This window comes from Ammodytes marinus (assembly GCF_949987685.1).
Source record: "Ammodytes marinus genome assembly, chromosome: 11".
Classification (NCBI taxonomy): Eukaryota; Metazoa; Chordata; class Actinopteri; order Uranoscopiformes; family Ammodytidae; genus Ammodytes; species Ammodytes marinus.
Window position 1 is genome coordinate 6,823,440 of NC_137215.1, and position 14,987 is coordinate 6,838,426.

Here is a 14,987-nt window from a genome sequence, read left to right on the forward strand (position 1 = left end):
TGGTAACTTCACTGACAGCCTGGATGGCCTTTGTGAGATTTATAAAGGGCATATACTACAGCTATAAGGAATCAAGATCAGAATTGCTTATATTTTTAAAAGGCTCACATGAAAAGTTATCTAATCAAAATAACTCCTCAATGAGCAACACAATTAGCAACACACTCAAACTTAGAACGTGCAGTGGTCAGGATGTCTGAGGGGGTCATAACAATGTAGGCCTATTTGAAAGTTCCTCCCTATAGTAAAACAAAATGCAATATTGTTACATTTCTATTCTGCTTTCATTTGACTCTCTTCTTGCAACTCCAACGTCTAAAGACACATAGGCCTATTATTCACATGAAATATTAGTTTTAATCAGTGATCAAAGGAGCCTGACACGAGCCCCTGCGTCGTCTCCAAACACGCAGCAAAGACACACAACAGGAGGTGTGATGAAAACAGCAATATTATCGATTGCTGACGTAGACGCGCGTTACAGGCCATATGTTTCCCGAAACGGAAGGAAAGGATTTGTTTTGTCCTCCGTGGAGATTCATCATCCTCTCCCATCCCTCGTTGTCGCCTCTTGTCTTTTCCACTTCAACATCCCCATTAAAAATAGCAATAACAACGCATTTATCATTATTATTTTTTAGCTCATTTGTATCACGAAATATTTGTACTATTTACAATGGGGCTGGTTTATTTATTTAATGGAAATGTATTTATTTTTTTTACTTCAACTGATATAAATTAAAACACACTTTGGTTTAAAAAGCTGGGTCATTTTTGTGATTATTTTAAGTGCCTTGAATATATTGTAACCAATTGTTCTTATTGTGTGTGGAGGTTATTTGTTGTATAGGCCTAAAGCAAGCAAAGGAAGAGAGAGAAAAAAATCGAAAACAATAATCGCATTAGGTCCTCGGTGGCCGGGGTGAAGTCAGGACTAACAGTTTCTTAATTATCACGCCGTTTGTTTTGCTGTAGCGACGTGACACGGGGACGTCTCACGTCATAGTGGCGGTGCAGAGAGAGAGAGAGGTATACGGGGGGCAAATCGGGCTGTTGTGGGGGAAATAGCAGCAGCTTTAGGGCAAAAGTGCACTGACGTGTGAAATTACAGCCCATGGTGCTACATATTGTACCAGAAGCTCCCTCTCCTCTCCAAAAAAAAAGAAAATGAAAAAAAACGACAAAAACAAAAAGAGGAATCGTCCTCAAAGTTGTCCAGAGGGCAGCTGGACGCAACACGGAGTCCAGTGTCCATAAACCCTTTAAATAACATAGTATTATACATTATTAAAATGAAATTAAAATTATATATATTATTATTATTATTATTATATATATTATTATTATTATTATTATTATTATTATTATTATTATTATTATTATTATTATTATGCTGTGTCTTTATTCAAGAAATGGACAACAATTTAAGCATATGCATTGCAGGTCATTGCATTACAATGTAGGCCTAAAAACTTTGCCACAAAACAACACAAACTGTACATACAGAAATAATTTTGAGAACATGACTATGGGGAAAAGCTTACTTTACTTAAATAGCAGTCAGTTCGGTTACAGACATGGCATAAGTTATTGTTAACATCCCATGCTACAGACCATTGCAATGATTAACCTACTTTTTAAATCTATGGGAATCGTCTGTGATTGAGGGTGTTTTTCTCTTTGTTTCCCCATTCGCACTGAGTCCTACCGGAAGAGATTAAGAGCATAATTCAGCTACAGTGGGTTTACCCCCAACCTTTGACCCGGCCCCAGCCTCAGCAGCCCCAGCCTATACCCGCCTATACACCGCCTGCCCTGTCTGCATGAGAACCGTGGGCTGTGTGTGTAAAGCTACTGTATGAGCGCCATCTACAGAGCGAAGCAGCACACAGGCGCTGAGTGAGTAGATATATAGTGATGGCGATGGTGATGATGATGATGATGATGATGACGGCCTACTGACTGTCTCTCCCTCTGCAGGCTCGCGCTCACCTTGCACACATCCGGTCTGACCACACACAGATACAGTCAGAGCGGGAAGCAAGGTAGCGTTTTAGGAACTGAAAAATGGTTTGGTTTTGTGAGGTTTTTTCTTATCTCAAATGTCTTAGAAAGTTTATTTATTTATTTTTATAAATGTGATAACAGGAAGCTTAGGGTTACATGCTGTTAACACACATTATGTTTTTTTTAAAGATTGTATTGCAAACGCACATTATAAATAAGCCATGCTACTATAACTATATTTTTCATGTTTGCAACTTAGCTGTGATATTGAGATTTCACACTTTGAACAAAAAAGTGAGTAATTGGGAATGAGGAGTAATATTTGATTTACTATGAAAAAAGTACATATACGATTATGATTTCTTTGAGTGTACTGTTTTATGATCTTCAATATCACTTTACAAAAACATGTAGCACCAACAACAAAAATCTCCCCATGTGGGCACCACTGAGTGAAAGTCTCCTCGTGCGTTTCTATTGGGGAGAGTCCTCCATATGAAAACAGTTGCTTTTTAAACACCATGAGCGGCCGCTTGACAGTGCTTTACCCCCCCTGCCTTTTAATTTCCTTGATTCTTCACCCCAAAGTCTCATCATTTCCCATTCCGTCTCCCTCCCCTTCCCGGCCTGTCGGATGCAGGGACCTCCTCATCTGAGCTGCAGGTTTTTCTTACGTGGGCGAATCACAAAGTGTTGGAATCTATTGCCTTTGTCTGACAAGTCATCCATCTCTATGCGAGGGGATCTGGAGGTAGAAGGGGTGTGTGTGTGTGTGTGTGTGTGTGTGTGTGTGTGTGTGTGTGTGTGTGTGTGTGTGTGTGTGTGTGTGTGTGTGTGTGTGTGTGTGTGTGTGTGTGTGTGTGTGTGTAAGGGGGGGGGGGGCGAAGAGGGGGGGGGGGCTGATCTGTGGGACTGCAGCTTTTAGAAACAGACACACAGGGAGAGGGGTTTCATTCTCAGCCCAAAGCTTCGCCCAGGCACAGCCCATTGTGGAGGAGAGGGGGACGCACCAAAGCTCCGTATACTATACGCCGTGTCCATGTTGTTGTCATCTCCGCCCCTATCTGATTAAAGCACCGAGAGAGCCCGCCGCTGCTGCTCCTACACGCCGACAGAGGAGAGGGATTTTTCGGCCGTGAGGAACCCTTGGAACACCCAGCTATATATACGCTATAACACTTTCGTTTTTTTCTCACGATGTCCTTTAAAGACGAACAACTGTGACCCGATTTGAGTCAATGTTGTTGCCGCGACTGGTGCGCTCTGGCACAAGCGTGGGTCACGCTCTGCACCTGACAGCCGATTCTGCTGCAGACTTTTTCACTTCAGACACTTTGAGCTCGAGGAAAACTTACTTAGAATCGCCCCGGAGAAGTTGTTGACTGCGGACTCTTCCCACACGGACACTGGACTGTTTTACGCCAAAATAGAAATCCTCTATTTTGCTTTTTTTTTATCCCTTTAAAAGCTGCACCACCAAGGCGAAACGGCGACCTCAGTCGATTACCTTTCTTTCCTTTGCTATCCCATGGATATTCACTGCAAAGCCGACCCCTTCTCTGCGATGCACCGTGAGTATAGTGAATGTGAGTTTATAGCCCAAAACATTTCTATGGTGAGATTTGTCATTCCTGCACGAATTAGATGTTCGCAAAGACTGTGGCTACATTTACAAAGGAAACATGCGGTTAGAAATTTAAAAAATGTAGAAAAGTTTTCTACTGTAATTCTTTTCATTTTAATTCCATTGAGGCACGTTATGTGCCAACGTTTTATCATTGTACCTTTAAATATAGTTAGTCTCAATGACTAAATGTGTCAGTATATGTAGTCTTAAATAAATGACAGTAAAATAGATTTATTAGAGAAAATGTTGATAGATTGATCGTAAAATGTTTTAAAACAGGAATATTTCCCCTTTATTTTTCAGAGCACATGTGCCACTGGGGAGGTTTGTTGTCATTCATATTTTCTCAGGATTATACTGTGTAAATCTTTTATTGAGGTGGATTCATGAGAAAACGTGGGCTGGCTTGAGCTACATTCCCCTTCTAAGTGTCAAAATAGAAAACTCCCCAATTTAAATACAAAGCTTTTATTGCCTGTGAAATAACTCTAGAGACAGGAGCACGTTGTGTGCAAATGGACGTAAAAACGTGTCACTTCGTTTAAACATCTCTCACTTTAGATTTTTAGCAGTTCGGAATTAAACTAGTGGGGGGGTCGAAAAATGAAACAAATTTGCTCTAAATGTTATTTTATTCCATGATTTCCTTCCCATACGATATGGGTAAAGGAGACCCGGACTGTGTGTAAATTATTTACTCCTACCCATTCGCACCATCCGCGTTTGTAATATGAGTTATCAAAGCTCGTTTTAATTATTTACAATAATTGTGCGAGGAAAATTAAACAGGTTGAAACGTAATATCTGCGACATGTGTTAGGCTGCTGCAGTGGAGGGGATGCTCCTGGAAAATACTGTCAAGCCAATGTTACAGGGAGAGAGGAGTTTTATATTGTATTATTATTGGCTGTCAAAAGAACTAGGGCTACTTATTCTATTTTTCAATATTGCTTGTTTTATTTGGTTTATATAGGCATATTTTATAAATTTGTAAAACAACACAGTCCTACTTGAAATTGACTCCCGGGACGATTCAATGTGTTTTAAATAACAATTATTGTTTTTATTAAATATTATTATTATCATTTCGAATTCCACTGATTAAATAAAATATAGGTTTTAGAATTCATTCAGCAAAAAAAGGCTGTTGGACAAAATAAAAATATGTCTGTGCTTAGGCGATAAGTGTGTGTATTATTACACTATACTTGAAACTGTAGGCTAAATGTGTGTATTAACAGCAATTTGATTGAACCTTTTAGATAAGAATAAGAACACAGACTAGATCTCTGCCCACACGAATAAAATAACAAGCATGTATGTTAACAGCAATGTGATTTCCCCGTTTAAATTTAAAAAATAAACACTTAGCCTAGAATCTAGATGTCCCCCACATAAATAAAAAATAGCCCCAAGACGAGTCCACTTCCAGTCCACGTGCATGTCCGCCCTACATGTCAGCTTCAGGTATGTAATGTTATGCTCCTCCTGTGCTGCTGTTGTTTCCCACGCAGGGCACGGCGGGGTGAACCAGCTCGGCGGGGTCTTTGTGAACGGCAGACCCCTCCCGGACGTGGTGAGGCAGCGGATCGTGGAGCTGGCGCACCAGGGCGTGCGGCCGTGCGACATCTCCAGACAGCTACGGGTCAGTCACGGCTGTGTCAGCAAAATACTCGGCAGGTAAAAGGAGGGGGATCCACATCCACTATATACCAAAACAGTCAAGAGCCCTACTGCTGCTGTGTGTCAAACATCAATCTTCGATAGCTCCGTATATATGCCGCACCAAGCTCTATTTCAGCCTCAGTCATCGGTTATATATAGGCAGGTCATTTTTTTTATTTTTTATTTTTTTGCTTGAACACAGCAGTTCTGCGTCCGAGATTTTTTCTATCCATCAAATGCCTTTGCAAGAGGAAATGCGTCATATTCATGAAATACATTTTTGAAAGAAATTGTACAGCTAAAAAACATTCAGGATAAAATAAAAAAAATATCCCAGAAGAATATGAGGCTGTAGTAATATATTATAGGAAAAGATAAAGTGCATACAGCAGGCTACCGTGATCATGTCATCTGAAAACTGAGTTTTTAGACACACATTTAGAGCATTACTCGCAGATTAACAAAAACACCCCCCTCACGTTTTTTACGGCCACTATAAAGTCACCTTTGAGTGACATAAAACATTAGAAAATGCCATAAATAGGAGAACATATACTTTACGTTCCTATATATTTTTTTCCATCAGTGAAAAGTTTATTTTGAAACCTGTAAAAAAAAAATAGGTCTACATCATTTTACTTCAGAGCAAAAATGCTGTGAGATAATATTTTGAAATATATTTTTTTCAGCTATCAGAAGGCATTTCAGAGGTATTTCATTTCACACACACTGAATGTTTTTGTCGCCAACATTTTAATTTGTAACCAATAGGTCATGGTGGCATGTCGTGCATGCTGCTGTATAAGCTCATGGAAACTGGAAATGATGAGGTCCAAACTGTGCTTTGTTCTGTCCGTCTCACTGCTTCAATATTGTGTGATTTTAATTACACTGCTTTTCGTTAAAAAAAAAATCCGCCCTTGTTCACCTACCAGTTGACACTCAATTAAGGCCATATAGAACAGCACACAACCAGACCAATTAATACATTATAGCCGCCATCATATTGTTTAGGTGATAGTTTGCCCCACCCGTATCTGCAGAAGAACGGCGGAAAAAAAATGTAGGACACTTTTTTCCCCCATCAATCAGACTGGATTGTTGAAATGAAGGAAGTATCCATTCAGGAACACTCGCTCTGTCCCCCATGCAGGTACTACGAAACCGGCAGTATTAAACCAGGAGTCATTGGAGGCTCCAAACCAAAGGTCGCGACTCCCAAAGTGGTGGATAAAATTGCTGATTACAAGCGCCAGAATCCAACCATGTTTGCCTGGGAGATAAGGGACCGACTACTGGCCGAGGCCGTCTGCGACAATGACACAGTCCCCAGCGTTTCATCCATCAACAGGTAGGAAGAAATAACACTTTTTAAATTGTAGGCTACTTTGTTATTTTAAAAACGCGTGCGTAATTGTTCCAATGCGCGTAAATGCATTCTAAATTCTAAATGCATTCTAAAAACTAGCTTTAAAAAGAATACTACTATCTAAATATGTGCATTCATGTTATAAGAGGAAATGTTAGGGTAATACAAATACAAAAGAAGAGTCTCAAAAAAGTGGAACCATCCTTGCCATTTGCTGTGCGTAAATCAGCTCCGTAAAAGAGCAGGTAGCTTCTTTTTTTTCTATCATCACATACAAGGCTGAACTATAGTCAGTTGTTCCTGCCGAGTCTATCCGGGGTGGTCTCACAAGGTGCAATTCAATCCCCCCCTCTCGCGGCCCTCCACAACACAGGCAGCGCGGGAGCCACGGAGAATCACATCTGTCTCGATAAAAACCGATCGATACCGCGTAACCAGATCCAGAGCGAGAGGGAAATACCCAACACAGTCGTTCAATACGCGGACCACCACACTGCGACAGAGGCGGCAGCAGCAGCAGCCTCTTTATTGCCAAGCAATTGCTCTGTTTTCCAACACCGGAGGAGCATGTGGAGCGACAGCATATCACACATTTACTCGGCTTGTAGTGGGATTGGACAATTCTGTATTATTCCGGGTTTAATCACATATGCTATTTATAATGAAAATAATAAATCATAATATAATTAGTTTTAATGACGCAGAAAAAAATCTAGAAATCTATAGACTATTCCCGTTTTAAAATAATGTATGTCTGAGTATAAATGGACTATAAAAGAGTTTCTGTTGAAGCAGCTAAAGCAGTAGATAGACATCCTACACCTTCCCTTTTCCTCGTGCAGTGGACAAAGTCTCTTTAGAGGACAGAGGGACGCCGATGCAAAAGTGAAGGAAAAAAATAGTCCCATAGTGGCAGCGAGTGATGAACTTTGGTTAGGAGGCACTGTTCCAGAGAGCTGGTCATCGGCATTACATTTTAATGAGCTGAGGAGAGAGTCTCATAACACATCCAGCTAAATGCGCGAGATGGATAGATCTTTACAAAAACAACAATATTGAACTAGATATTTAAAAAAATATGCCGTGGTGGAATTTTTTGGGCGCAGTCCTCCGTTTTCACCTGTTGCTCATGAAGTCAATATAAATATCTTCAGTGGTGCATTGAGGCAATGTTTTATGTGTTTATTTTAGAAAACAATTTCTGATGATCCACCTGGTTTTGTTGGAAGGGGAAATTGTCCTTTGAAACTAAGTTGGACAACTTATTAATGATTAACTTATTAATCAGGCCTTGTTACAATACCCAAAGCTGCATTTTTCTCTCTCTCTCCAAGCATGGCCTTATCAATCACAACATAACAATATAAAGAATTCACGTTTGAATTGTATTATAGTTGCATTGAAGAAAAGTTTTATTCATATTTTTTTTTCAGTAGCCTATGAAAAAATTGTACAAAGTGTTTTGAGATCTGTATAAAAAGCAACAAACAGTCAAAGTTGCCTGTGCTTTTAAATGGCTTATGTTGTTTTTGTGTCTTACTACCGACCTTAAAGGGAGGATTGGGAAAGATGTGGAGGAGGTAGAGAGTTGTGGAAGAGAAGTTTAGAGAAAGAGAGAGTGGACCCCCTGGTGGTGTGTGCGGTTAAGGGGCTGACCTCTTGCCCCGTTGACTAAAGAGGATGTCCTGGCTTTAAACACATTTTTCCTGCATGAATTATTAAAGATTACACAGAGACTGGGTTGCACTTTGTCTTTGTTGAGAGGAGCACCTCATCCAGTGGACACACACAGGCGTAGTATGACCTCATGCGTTATAAGGTCCCCTATAAGCGTCTTTCAAATCATATTGATCCACATTTTAATCTTTTCTTTGGAGTTTATTTTTTTCTTCTTCTCACAACATTCAAACACCCAAAGTCGTTAATTCACCCATCCGAATTGCTTATTCAATATCAACAACGCAGACTTGAAACAAAGTCCTTGAATTTATGAGGCTCCCTCGAGTCATGAGGTCAGATAACTGTTGTGGTGAGATGTTAGAAATTCAAATAAAATATTGATGTGTGTGTTCTGGAGATGCCTTTGTTGCCCTGCCTGAAGGGGAGAGAGAGAGAGTATGGAGGACACATGAGATAGCGAGGAGAATGAAAACAGTCTGATGTACATTTTTTTTTATTTAGCCCCTGAGGAAGTTAACCCTATGAAGGCCTGATTCAGAGTGTCTTACTGGATGCTGCGAGTACACACACATGTGAGCGTCGCTTTGCCTCATCTGCAGTCTGTAAAAGTCTGTTTTTGTCACACCTCTCTCTCCAGTGAGAAGGAGCTGCCATGTGGGATTTCTTGTCTGTACACACAACGCTGCCTGTTATTCAATGATCTCATGTTCGTCCGTCAATCAAAAGATTACCATAGTCATGGTTTAATAATGTAATGCGATCACGTCCCATAAGAGGCAAAGTTGGGCATGTGTGCAAATCCCACTGTACCGTTCTGTTTTGCTACAATCATTTTAGCAATCATGATGCTTATAAATGTAACCCAAAACTCTGAGGACTCCAATTTCAAGTGTTATGATTATTTTGAGTATTGCCTTTGTATATTTACAGTATATGTATTAAGTGCACCACTGAATTAAATTTACATTGGTCTCAGTTTGGCCCAATAAGACACTATTGCTTTGACTGTCACATGTAATTTGTGGATCACCATTCACATTGGCTGTTCCATGATGCCATTTCGTTCTCAACTTTTTCCTATTCCGGAGTCCAAATCAATAAACTCTGATCTTCAGTGGGTCTGGAGGATAACTACAGTATGTGCTACACTGAGCAACAACAAAAACAACAACAAAAACCAAAACCTACAACAGACTCCAGAGAGGGCGAGCGGGGAGAGAATACAGGGAGAGAGAAAAAATTGAAGAAAATGAAGAGTGAAGAGAGAAAGCGGTGAAAGAAGTGATGGGGGATTTGAAAGACAGACGTTGTAAAGTACAGTAAAAGAGAGAAATGAGAAACAGGGGTTGGGGTTGGGAGAGAGAGAGAGAGAGAGAGAGAGAGAGAGAGAGAGCAAGGCGTGTGGAGCCGGAGAGGGGGATTATTAGAGTTGGCCAGGTAGAGCCAGTGAAGCCCATCATTGAGGTGAATTGATGTGATTTCATGCTTTGTTTGCAAGATCATTCAGACCAAAGTGCAATGAAGACTTTCCCGCCACATCACATCTTTACTGGCTGTGCTGGGGACTTTATCATATTTCTAACCTCCAGAAATCCAGCTAGATTGAATTCACAATCTCAGGGGGCAGCCACCTATTCAGCCTCAACACAGGAGCAGAGAGATTGGCCCTAAAGCCCTGGGATTGGCTATTTGTGACAGAGGGGGCCTGAATATGAGGATACATACAAGCGGCCCCCAAAACGATGGGAGCACTTGTACATGCACGGGCGCAAAGTGGACCTGATGTGCTGATGTGTTTAGTGTCCCTGGGTTGGCTTGGGCTATGGTGTGAAATCTCCATCGCTCTTGAAGCGGTGTATTGATTGATCCGTGTCTGTTGTTCACTTTGCCAGGATTATCCGCACCAAAGTCCAGCAGCAGTTCCACCCGTCCCCTGACGGATCCATCACAACCCTCTCCCCGCCCGGACACACCATAGGTGAGCGAGAATGAGGCCACACACACACACACACACACACACACACACACATACACACACACATACACACACACACAGGTTTCAGAACAGTCAATTGAGCCAATCGAGGCAAGTACACATACAAGGCATGCATATTTCCACAAAAGGAACATTATGCACCTGTTATGAACACAACAATGAGTCAGACACTTGCATACTGTACCGACACACACACACACACACACACACTTGCGCCTTACCCTAACCATCAAAGCTAAAACCTCACATTAACCCTCTTTATAAACCTAATTCATACCTTAGTGTTAACTATCAAACAGTTTTTAAAGGCCTGTCCCAAAAGTGAGAAACAGCCAAAATGTCCACATTAAAACTCAAATTGGTTTCACAAAAATAGTTGTACAAATATATACACACAGACACAGTCTAACCCGATGCTTTCTCCATCAGTGCCCAACACAGCCTCACCCCCAGTGTCCAGCGCCTCTAACGATCCCGTAGGATCCTACTCCATCAACGGCATTCTGGGTATCCCTCGCTCCAACGGCGAGAAGAGGAAACGAGACGAAGGTAAGGGAGACACACAAGATCCCTTTGTTTTCCATCCTTTTAATTCTCTACCACTCGTCTCCTACTTTTTCTGTGTGTGTGTGTGTGTGTGTGTGTGTGTGTGTGTGTGTGTGTGTGTGTGTGTGTGTGTGTGTGTGTGTGTGTGCGTGTGAGGAAGACAGGGTTTATGACAGCGCTGCAGCCAAGAGTGTTTCTGTGTGATGTCTCCAGTGACTTGTTATGTTGTATACCGAGTGTTGAGAGAGTGTTGCAATTCAATCAGTTTTTCGGATGCCCTAACTTTTACCATATACTCTTACAGGGCTGCATCTCAATTGTATACCAGCTTTAGACATGTACTATAGATGTCCCATTTAGCTTTCATACAACAGTAATCCCCCCTGGCAAGGTATCAGCTTTTATTTTTATAAGGTAACAAATGGCAGAAAAAGTAGCTCTGTAGTGAATCTCTAGCATGATATCTCTACCAGTGAGTCATGGAATACACAGTGCTATATACAGAACATATATAAATACATCATGACTGAATAACATGTCATTATGTGGCGCTGAACTAGCATTTAAACATTAAATAACAAGAGTATATTTTTTGTGGGACTGTTTACTAGACTATTCACTACCAGGGGACTGGCAAGAAAATAGAGCTATACATGCTCAAAGATTAAGTGGAAGCCTAGCCGGTCCAAGCCAGAATTTCTCATTCCTAGGCAAGGCAAGGCAAGAGAGTGGACACACACTGCCTGAGGGCTAATAGATTATCGGTTTTGCAAACAATTGGCTTTTTTAATGCCTATGAATTAACATGTCCCTGGTGGAGGCCTGAACAGGTGTAGGAACAGACCGGTGGCGGCAGGGAGGGGGACTGCGCGTGTGTGCATGTGTGCCCGTGTGCTTGCGTGTGTGTGCGTCACTGTGTGTGTGTGTGCATAAGTGTTTCTGTGTATGCGAGCCTGTTTTTTTTGTGTCAGCAACTGTGTGTGTTTCTGTGTCGCCGACTGTGTATGACCATGTATGTGTGTGTGTGTGTGTGTGTGTGTGTGTGTGTGTGTGTGTGTGTGTGTGTGTGTGTGTGTGTGTGTGTGTGTGTGTGTGTGTGTGTGTGTGTGTGTGTATGACTGTGTGTCCGAGCGTGTGTGTGTTTCTGTGCGTGTGCTTGTGCGTAGGTGTGTGCGTGTGTGTGGCACTGTGGCTGATGGGATGATATGGTTGAAAATGATTTCAAAGAGCACTGATCAAAACAGGCCACTTCCTTCTTTTCTGTTTCTGTCTCTTTAGTTCTCTGGACTGGAAACCACATGGATGGAAGGAAAATAGGACATTGTAAGTTGAAGTATTTAGACAACCGTCTTTTTTTTCTTTGGTCAATAAGATCACAAAACTATCCCTTTCAATTACTGTTTTTTCTGCTATTGTGGTGGGTTGTGGGTTTATGGGGGGTGAGGCGGGGAAGATTTTTTCCGATAAATAATCTCCTGGGAAAATTAAAAATAAATGAAGCTAAAGTGACTGTAGAAAATCCTATTTTCCATGTAATGACATTCAGTTCAATATACAGTAATGCACAGTGTAGCCGATTTAGAATCGTTATTGGGCAAAAAGTCACCTGTGGATTTTCAATTACAAGGTGCAATTTTATTGTAAACTAAATGATATTTTTCGTTTAGAATTTCCCCTTAAGTTGTGCTGTTAAGAAACCACCCGCAGTTCTTGTGTTTGGTTATTAAAGGTACAGTTCTATGGCCCACATTTATATGCGGGCCGTTATTATTTCGCAAAACAAAAGTGAAGCTAAAGTGATGGCCTCAGCTGCAGGCAGACCATCTATTGCACCAAAGCTAGTTATGACCGTCTCAGCAGAAAGTAACCTGCTAATATGTTTAAATGATTACTGTTATGTAGATACAGTAAATAACACCTAGATTGTGTTGCATGTCACCTGATTGTGCGTCCATTGTTCCTATGATGTAAATGACAAAAACGTTGCAAATTCCTTGTCTGGTGTTGCGATGTTGATGGTGTGTGTGTGTGTGTGTGTGTGTGTGTGTGTGTGTGTGTGTGTGTGTGTGATCCTGCTGTGGCTGAAGTCAGCAGCGGTTTGCCCTTTGAGGAAGAGAAAGGTCCCCATTACTGGAGGGCTGTAGAGATAATGTAGTGTGACACGCGTTATGTACACCGGGCCCGGGGAAGACGAGCTTCAGGGACACAGGTGCCATAAGAGCCATTAATCTGTCCTTGTCATGTGTTACTGCAAATTAAAAGTAGCATGTTACACTGGCCGGCCTAGAGTGAAGACAGGATGAGGAAAAAGAGAGATACAGGAGCAGGGGAATGAAGGGGGAAAAAAGTGTCTTTGTGAGGGGAAGGAGGGAAGCTTTGGCAGGCTCAATGATAGTTGAGCAAGGATTAGTTTTAGGGATTGTGCATGCGTATACACACACACACACACACACACACACCTATGTGCGGTGATGTGCCTGTGTGTGTTTGTAACTCTTTGGCTTCAGATGCTCCTCACACAGTATAGTGAACATAGTGACATTTAAAAAGAATTTGCAATTCTGCAGAGGAAAGCTATTAATTCACAAATTAACATCTCCCCTCCTTCCCCTCCCCTCTATCTTGGATGTGCAAGCTATCGAAAAGACAAAAGAAATAGCCTTAAGGGGGAGGAAGAGAGAGAGAGAGTCTCACAGCCCTATCTGCGGAGAGATTGGTTCGCATGTCTGCAAGCGGCGATACCAATTATGCCAGTGCTGGGAGAATGCGTCTCAATGCACTCTCCTCCTTTGCCCCCCCCGCCGCCCCCCCCAAACCCACACACACCTCCAAACATCACCACAGCCACCACCCAACCCTGAATCTATCCATAGCCAGATTTATTTGTGTATCTCATTACAGGAAATGGAATGTTGTTCCTGCCAAATGCATTAATAGTGTAGGGGGGAAATTAGCCTGTTGTACAGCATGCTCTCACTCACTCACTCCAGTCATTTAAAGCTATGGCGGAAGTGGAAGCCAAGACAGAAAAGGCAGAGAGGGTTTGGTGACAATTGCTGTGTGATTGTCAAATGAGTTTTTTTTGTAAGTGCTAGAAGTCCACTTGCTCATTTGAAAAGTTTTGGGCCTCTCAGTCGAATTCTCTAACTAGATGTTTTAGCTACAGTAAATATCATGTGACTTACATGCTGTTACTGGTTGTCTATTTTGGATGAAATGCTAATACATCCAATTGTGTTTTGCAGTATGGGAACCTGCATTTTTTTTTAGTATGCAGTATAGTAGAAAAGAATGTGTTTGGAAAGCAGGGTCAGTGTTTTGTCTATATTCAAGTCTTGAACAGAGTGACAGGTTGCTGCTGACCTAGCTGCTGTATAGCGAGTCAGGTTGATGTGACCTGTGTGTTTCTCTCATCGCTGGACAGAGCTGTGGGGAGGACAGGCAGTAGGGAGCACACAGTGATAAATTAGCCATAGAAAGCAAAGGTCATAACTTGTGATTGTAGCGTGGGTGTGTGGGATGAGTGTCGAAAGAGCTGATGAGTGTGTGAGTGGGGAGAGAAAAAAATAATGCCTAGCAGGTTGTTCATTCATGACATAAAAAAAAAAAAACGATCGCACACAGCAGCCGAAAGTCATATCAACCTCGCTCAATAGGTCCAGGAAAAATAAATACAGCCGCTGTTTTGATTTGTTCATATTTGATATTTGGCCCCTTTCGGGAGATTGTCCAGTGTGTGTGTGTGTGTGTGTGTGTGTGTGTGTGTGTGTGTGTGTGTGTAGATCTTTGAACACACCACATGACCCATTTTGTGGAGTTTAAATCAGTTAGTCGTATGGATCTGAACCTGGGCACCACACACTGGTTGGCTAGTCAAGCCAGTCCATGACAATGAGTCAATAGAGGATCACTTTAGAAAATAAATGCATCCAGAAGCGGAGGCAGAAATAAATGGAATCATGAGCGGTGCCATGATGGCCCTGATGCTGTGTGTGTGTGTGTGTGTGTGTGTGTGTGTGTGTGTGTGTGTGTGTGTGTGTGTGTGTGTGTGTGTGTGTCTGTGTGTCTGTGTGTCTGTGTGTGTGTGTAAGAGAGAG

General features: G+C 41.8%; 1 protein-coding gene across 1 annotated transcript in view; it reads left to right on the plus strand.

Annotated features, from left to right (window-relative positions):
- Positions 1-3,529: 3,529 nt before the first annotated feature.
- pax2a (paired box 2a) overlaps positions 3,530-14,987 on the plus strand; it is a gene marked incomplete at its 3' end in the record, with an annotated part of 30,459 nt that continues 19,001 nt past the window's right edge. The window contains exons 1-5 of the mRNA XM_080036921.1: positions 3,530-3,578; positions 5,149-5,314; positions 6,453-6,650; positions 10,241-10,326; positions 10,774-10,893. Coding sequence (XP_079893047.1) covers positions 3,536-3,578; positions 5,149-5,314; positions 6,453-6,650; positions 10,241-10,326; positions 10,774-10,893 — 613 coding nt within the window. The 5' untranslated portion in view covers positions 3,530-3,535. The remainder of the gene's footprint in view (positions 3,579-5,148; positions 5,315-6,452; positions 6,651-10,240; positions 10,327-10,773; positions 10,894-14,987) is intronic.